Source organism: Hibiscus syriacus, unplaced genomic scaffold, assembly GCF_006381635.1.
Source record: "Hibiscus syriacus cultivar Baekdansim isolate YM2019G1 unplaced genomic scaffold, ASM638163v2 tig00112530_pilon, whole genome shotgun sequence".
Lineage (NCBI taxonomy): Eukaryota > Viridiplantae > Streptophyta > Magnoliopsida > Malvales > Malvaceae > Hibiscus > Hibiscus syriacus.
Genome location: NW_024063358.1, coordinates 1,516,616 through 1,524,403, shown reverse-complemented (window position 1 = coordinate 1,524,403; position 7,788 = coordinate 1,516,616). Strand labels below are relative to the sequence as shown.

The 7,788-nt window shown below is 34.5% G+C and overlaps 1 protein-coding gene and 1 pseudogene across 1 annotated transcript; both read left to right on the top strand.

Annotated features, from left to right (window-relative positions):
• The first annotated feature begins 772 nt into the window (after positions 1-772).
• Positions 773-1,796, top strand: LOC120181669 (protein IRX15-LIKE-like). Its single transcript, XM_039186756.1, has one exon. The coding sequence runs from the start codon at positions 818-820 to the stop codon at positions 1,766-1,768; it is 951 nt and encodes a 316-aa protein (XP_039042687.1). The 5' UTR covers positions 773-817; the 3' UTR covers positions 1,769-1,796.
• A 3,737-nt stretch (positions 1,797-5,533) lies between these two features.
• LOC120181618 lies at positions 5,534-7,464 on the top strand (annotated as a pseudogene).
• Positions 7,465-7,788: the final 324 nt, after the last annotated feature.

The following is a 7,788-nucleotide window of genomic DNA, read 5'->3' as shown; positions in this document are numbered from 1 at the left end:
CATAAAGGACTCGTCAGAAGAATCCCTAAAATATTTTTTCTCAAATTTTGACATGTCATTGTTTATTTTCAATTTTAATGAGAATTTCATTTAATTACAGTCAAGAGCTTCTTATCTTAAACAAGTCTGGAATTTTTCAATCAAGCAATGATGGGAAATCAAAATGATTCGTTTGTCAGACGGCTGAACCCATCCAAAAGAAAATATTCAACAAAGTTTGGTTATATAATTATGCAACTTTAATTCCATCATAATGCAAAAGGGTATCTGAAAGCAGGTGAATGGTCAACTTCAATGGTAACTAATTATTTAAGAAATCCAATTTTATATTAATAAAGGTTTCTTCAAAACTAAACCTGAAATTGATGGAAAAAGGACTTTTGGCTTGTAATTAGTTATTAAGTCCCAATCCCTCCTCCAACCACTTTTTTTCACCATTCTTTAACAAAAATAATTTAATTTATTTAATTTTATATTTTTTTTTTATAATTTAATTGTTTGAAATATCGGTCGAATAGAATTTATGGGATGCTTGGCACGTAATTTTTAACTTCGCCCTACATGTACTTTAAAAAAAATACGGAACCGACGTATAGAAATTGCATGGAAACAAAACCAACAGTTTAAAAAAAGAAGAAATGGCCTTTAAGGTTAAGTTTGGTTTCTAGAATATTTAATATTTGGTTGTCTGAACCACCGTGATGTTGTCTGAAATGTTTGGCTTCAACCTTGTGTTTAATGTTTTAAAAAATGGCCTTTTTGTTTAAATCAATCATTTTTCAGATTTTCCAGTGAAACCCCACTAGAGAAAAAGAAAATGAAGTACAATACCAGCAATACCAAGCTGATCCTCCTCCATCCTTACATCCAAAAACAAGGAAGTTCCACCAAGTTATGGCTTCTCGCTTTCATTTCCTTCTTCACCATAGCTTTCCTTCTCACTCTCGTGTACACCCGAGAGTCGATAACCGGGAAAACTGATGCGGCGGCCGCGATCACGACCGTGGCAGGCGGTGGTAATGGTGTTACTGCATCATTGCCGACCACCGTCGTCAACACACTCCTCCATTATGCTTCCAAATCCAACGACAGTTACCACATGCCGTATTCCGAGATGAAGCCGATCTCCGACGTGCTCCGAAAATGCTCCTCGCCTTGTAACTTCCTTGTTTTCGGACTAACTCCGGAAACCCTTCTCTGGAAATCGCTGAACCACAATGGGCGCACGGTGTTCATCGAAGAAAACCGGTATTACGCCGCATATTACGAGGAGTTGCATCCGGAGGTCGACATCTTCGATGTCCAATACACGACGAAGATGAGTGAAACCAAAGAGCTTATAGCTTCGGCCAGGGAACAAATCCACAACGAATGCCGGCCGGTCCAAAACCTGTTGTTCTCGGAGTGTAAGCTCGGGATCAACGATTTGCCGAACCATGTTTACGAAATGGATTGGGATGTGATACTGATCGACGGGCCGAGAGGTGACGGAACGGAAAGTCCCGGAAGAATGCAGCCGATCTTCACCGCCGGCGTGTTGGCGAGAAGCAAGAAAGGGAGCAACCTTAAAACACATATCTTTGTCCATGATTATTACAGAGACGTGGAACAGATTTCTGGGGATGAGTTTTTGTGCAAGGAAAACATGGTGGAACGCAATGGTATGCTCGCTCATTTCATGGTCGACAGAATGGAGGAGAACAGCTTCCAGTACTGTCGCAATAAGAACAATTCATCATCGTCAACAACAAAAGCTCCGGTTTCTTAGTTGTTAATTCAAGTTCATAAAAAAAGATGATCGTTTGTAATATTTATCATCATAATTTCAAGATCGACTTTTATTTTTCTTGCTGGAGGAGTATGTCTGTAAAAAATAAAATTTTCTGAAATAAAAAATTATATTTCATTTTATGGATAAATTTATATAGAATGATTCTACTGTGCTCGACACCAACGATCATAATTAATTTAAAGGTAAATTATTTAAAATAAAGGGTAGACTATAATAGTGATCATTTAACTATTGTCTCTTTTCATTTTGATTATAATTTTTAAAAATTTATCAATCAGATCACTCAACTATTTAAATGCATTGAATTAAGTCACTTGTCGTTAATATTTAACGGAGAAATTGATGTGGCAATTAAAATATTTGATATGATTACACATTTGATCATTGTTACTTATATATTCTATCAATTTTGTCCTAATTTTAATAAATTAAAATAAATTTAACCCTCAAAACTAGTAATAGCAACAAAAATTGTAAAAGTAATCATTTGTTGGGTAAAAGGAATCGACAGTGGATCTTGAGAAATTGATTTGGGAAATAGGTTGTTTTGGACAATAATTATAAAAGTCATCATTTGCTGGGTAAAAGAAATCAACGTTGGAATTGTTGATGACTTTAACAAAATAAAATGAAGAAAACAATTTAAGTATTTTTAAAAAGGAAAAAGAAATAAATAAAAGAAAAATACTAATCGAAAAATATATTTTGGTTACATGATAAAATATAATTTTAAATATTAAAATGAAAAAAATTGTCACCCACAATGATTAATCTCAAGCATAATTTAATAATATTTTTTTATAAAGAACAAGTGAAATGAATTATTTGTACATAAAAATCTTTTTTTTTTGGATTAATGCACATAAAAATCGAATGTCGAAATCTGCTCCCAGTAAAGTCATAACAGGTTGATGAGTGTCTTTGTATTTTTTTTAAGTTTTCTATTGAGGTTTGTTCAGTTGTCTTGGTCTTTAAACATTGAACTTCACTTGTATCAATTTTGGAACTTTGAAGTTATGCAATGCAAGAACGACGACTTCATAATTTTTTATTTTTTTTAACATTTTGATATGCTTGATGTAAAGCTATTTAGATGAATTGTAGGGTGCAAGTGTGTTAGTAAGCACCCATAAAATTAGAGTAACGTGTTTTAATTTTTTTTCAATTTGATACTTGAATTCGATTTAATGTTCAATGTGATACTTAATTTTCATTTTAATATCTAATTAGATACTTGAATTTAACATTTTAATTCAAAACATAATTTTTTGGTCCAAATTGATAGTTTATATTATGTTGGGATTCCTAAGTCAAAGTCGAATGATTAAATTTATTTTAATTTATTAGAATTAAGACCAAATTGATAGAATATATAAGTAACAATGATAAAATGTCTAATTATATCAAATAATTTAACCACCACATCAGTTTCTCCGTTAAATATTAACGACAAGTGACTTAATTGAATGCATTTAAATGGTTGAGTGACCTGATTGAAAAAAATTCAAAAATGGTGGTCAAAATAAAAAGAGGCAATAGTTAAGCAATCACCGTTATAGTTTACCCTTTTTTAAATAATTTTCCTTTAATTTTTTAATTAATTTATAATTATACATTTAAACCTTTAAAATTTTAAATTTTATAAATTAAATTAATAGTGCTCATCGCCGCTCGTCGAGTGTGGTAGAATTTTTCATTTATACAAATGATAAATCCTTTAGGTAAAATTAAAAAAATTAAACCTTACTGTTTAAATTAAATTAAATAATAATAATTAATAACGGACCCAATTAACTTCAAAGTTTACGTGTGTATATAAGGAATTACACCTTTATTCATTACTTTTTTTTTTGGTGAACATTTATTCATTACTTTATATGTTAATAAACTTCAACTACTTGTTGAAATTAGCATTTTCTTAATTAAATTTGGAAGTGATTGGTCCATTAAATTATGTTTGATACAGCGTACCTAATAATTTGCTTATTTAAGTGCTTAAATAAATATTTGTGAAATTATTTATTTCGCGCATGATAATAAGTATAGCTATAAGTTCCAACTTCCAAAGATTAATTGAAATATTTTTGGAAAGGAACAAATATAATAAATAATTAATACAAAATAATAATTTTTTCTTTCAACGGCAATCATTATTGTTGGAGTTTTGCCGACGGATTATTAGATACAAATGCCAATAATTTTCAAAAAAAAAATGAAAGAAATATTTTATTATTATTTTATAGATAATGTTTGCCTACTTGGGTATTTGATTAATATTATAATGGGGAAAAGGGAAAAGAAAATCTTAACTTCCTTCCAATTATTGGCAACAAGGCAAGACTCAGTGTTATAATATTGTATACAATATCTTCTGTTACTTAAAATACATTCAATAAGGGGTCTAAAAGATTCTATACGTATGGCAGAATTTAATTGTATTTTAAACGTTTAATTAACCATAATTATATATATTTTATTTTATTTCTTGGACGGCCCACCTACATACTTTTAACTTTTATTTAGTTTTTTTAAAATTACTTTTGTTTGCTTTTAAGTGTTCATTTGTTCATAAATATTTGTTTTACACGTCATCTTATATATTTATATTTTTGGATAAAGATAGAGTTACTTTGTTGAGTTCTTTGGTTATTAAAAGTTAAAAAATATCTCTTAATTATAGGATATTACTTTGTTGAGTCATTCAATTATTAAAGGTTACAAAATAATCACTAGACAAATTCATCAGGTTCCAAACTCATCATTTTTGTTAAAAAAACTAATGATAGTTTAATTTTGATGTTAATCTACTGTCTGGGATATGATAGTCGTTTGAGGGTAAAATTTCTCGTGTAGGGTAGTGAAAAAATTATTGGCTCATATAGTGTCTCTCGATTTATTTTCTTATATAGTGTGAATGCTACGGTGCACCAGGAACATATTACGTCTTCAGGAAGACGCGACAACTACAGTGCGTCTTCTGCTTTGTTCTTATGGTAATCTTGGCATTCCAATTGCATGAAAAATGGGAAGAATTGAGAAGACGCTTTGTGTTACTAACGTCCTCTCCGACGATGTAGTGGTCACACCATCTTAAGAAATAATTCTGGCGAGACCCTATGTGAGCCGATTATTTTTTCCAACGCCCCATGCGAGCAATTTTGCCGTCGTTTGAGATTCTCGAATCAAATTTTATCATATCTCATACAACATATTAACATTCAATTCAAACCATCGTCAAATTTTTAATGAAAAATGATAGATTCAAAACATAATTAATAATCAGGTGACCATTTTATAGCTTTTAATAGTTAGAAGACTTAACCAATAACATCTCATAGTTAAAAGATTATTTTATGACTTTTGATAATCGATAGATTCAATAAAACAACACTATATAAGAGAGGTCACTTTTATACTTTACCCTATATTTTTTATTAAAAAAAAAACAGTTGTCCAAATTCAAGCATTATGTCTTCGCCCCCCCCCCCCAACCGCCACTCCTTTCCCTCCATTTCCCCGTCACTGTAATAAAAACATAATAAACCAGACGGAAAGAAGAAAGAAATGAACTTAAGAAGAAATATCATCGAACAAAAAAGCAGCAAACTGATACTAGCCCAAAATTAATTCACCTGTAAATCCAAACTACAAAGTAACCAATAACCCTCTTGTTAATCAATTTTTCACTCACCTTCCACACAAAAATAACTAAATCAGAAACAGAACATAATTTCATCTTATATTTACAATACTTCTTCTTCTTTGTTCATCGGGAGCTTCGGGTTACTGGAAAAAATGACGATTTCTACGTCGCAGCACGGCTACCTAAACCGTCGAAGCAAGAGTTTCCGATTATCTAGACCGTTAGATTCAAGTTCCGACAGTGGCGTCAAGTCGCCGGCCGGCACCTTCCGTTCTATCCTCCATTGCCTCTGTTGCTTAATCTGCTTAGTGCTTGGTTTTCATTTTTCACGTTTAGTCCTCTTTATGTTCTCTACGCCTACAAACTTTTATACGTCGCCGTTTCGCTCCACCGCCGAACTCACTAAAAGCCTTGGTGCTCACTCCCTTCTTTCCACCAACCCCGTAAACGACGTCGAATTACCCCTGCTGAACAAAACGGGTATGAATTCGCGCGTGGTTGTCGGTCGGCATGGAATTCGGGTCAGGCAGTGGCCGCACCCGAACCCGATCGAGGTCATGAAGGCGCACCGGATCATAGAAAGAGTTCAAAGAGAGCAGAGATTACAATTCGGTGTGAAGGATCCCAGGAAAGTGATCGTGATCACGCCTACTTATGTACGGACTTTCCAAGCCCTGCATTTGACCGGTTTGATGCACTCGTTAATGCTGGTCCCGTACGGTCTGGTTTGGATCGTGGTGGAAGCCGGCGGAGTCAGCAACGAAACGGCGTCGCTCATAGCGAAATCCGGTTTGCAAACCATCCATGCGGGGTTCAATCAGCGGATGCCGAATTCCCGGGACGGACGAGCCAAATTGGAGTCCCAAATGCGCCTTCGTGCTTTAAGGTAAATCGTTTATTTAATTTTCAATTTCTGCATTTTGGAATTAAGGTTATTAGAAATTAAGAATTGATTCAATTTATGTGTTCATTCCGGTGGCAGAATTGTAAGAGAGATGAAATTGGATGGAATTATTGTGTTTGCTGATGATAGTAATGTGCATAACATGGAGCTGTTTGATGAAATCCAAAATTTGAAATGGTTTGGGGCAGTTTCAATTGGAATACTTGTAAAGATGGCGAATGCCGATGAGAAGGCCGACCGGAAGAACAATGAAGATGAGAATCATCGATTTCCGGTTCAAGGACCGATCTGTAACGCGCCCGGCATGTTGACTGGATGGTATGCAGGGGAAACTGGTGTTTATATAGGTGATAGAGCAACTCTGTCACCTACGAAGTTCGAGTGGTGCGGATTTGTTTTGAATTCGAGGTTGCTTCGGAAAGATGGTGGAGAAAAACCGGATTGGATCAAGGATATCGATACGTTGGATGATGATATCGACAGTCCGTTGGATTTGGTCAAAGACCATTCGATGGTGGAACCACTCGGAAGCTGCGGACGTCGAGTTTTGGTGTGGTGGCTTCGAGTTGAAGCTCATGCCGATAGCAAATTCCCTCCTAGGTGAATCTCTTATCATACGATACTGTTATGCAACCTAATGGTTTTGACATGTTCACAATGGTTAACATTATGTAGCTCTTCTTACATGGTTTAGGTTTTGATAGTTATGTATTGTACAAGGCTCGGTTGCTATAACCGATATCCGACTGATATTGAAACCGGTTTCTCCAGCTTTGGCTCTGCTCTGTGCCATCTGATCAATTGATTTGAACATCATACAGATGGATAATTGACCCACTCTCGGAGATCAGCATCCCATCGGAACGCACTCGATCACCAGGTGCACCCCCTGAACTCCCCGATGATGAAAAACCGATGACGAATATCCCGACGAGCCCATAGTTAATCATGCTACAGAGATTCGAACATCCAGAAGTAAAAGAAAGCACGACACAAGAATGGACTTACAGGTTTCAACGTGAGATTCGGAACAAAATTCAATACCGATGGTCTTACCAGGCGTTTTGTACATACAAATTCATTACTTCTCGCAACAGGTCAAGTTATACATGTATGTCTTTTCAAGTTCCGCCAGAATTTCGATTATCTCTTTCTTCATTCTCCGATGTGTTGTTCATCCGTATTAGGTTTCATTGTGAAGGCATGTTCAAAATATTCCAAGTTGCTGTTAGTTTTTTAACTTTGTTATTAATAAAAGTATTCCATTTGTGGGTTGGATGAAAGGGAATATATTCAACCAATGCAACAGCGTACGCTTTTATGAACGTGCAAATGGATTCGGATTCCATCGCTTTTAACTTTCTCATTCTACGTGCGGTCTCATTCTTCGATTCGTTAATTTTCTTCATTGAGTGATATGCGTCTCACTTTGAAAATTTTGAATATTTT

Coding starts and splice junctions, on each gene's coding strand:
- LOC120181669 (XM_039186756.1), top strand. CDS start 818: ATGAAGTACAATACCAGCAATACCAAGCTGATCCTCCTCCATCCTTAC.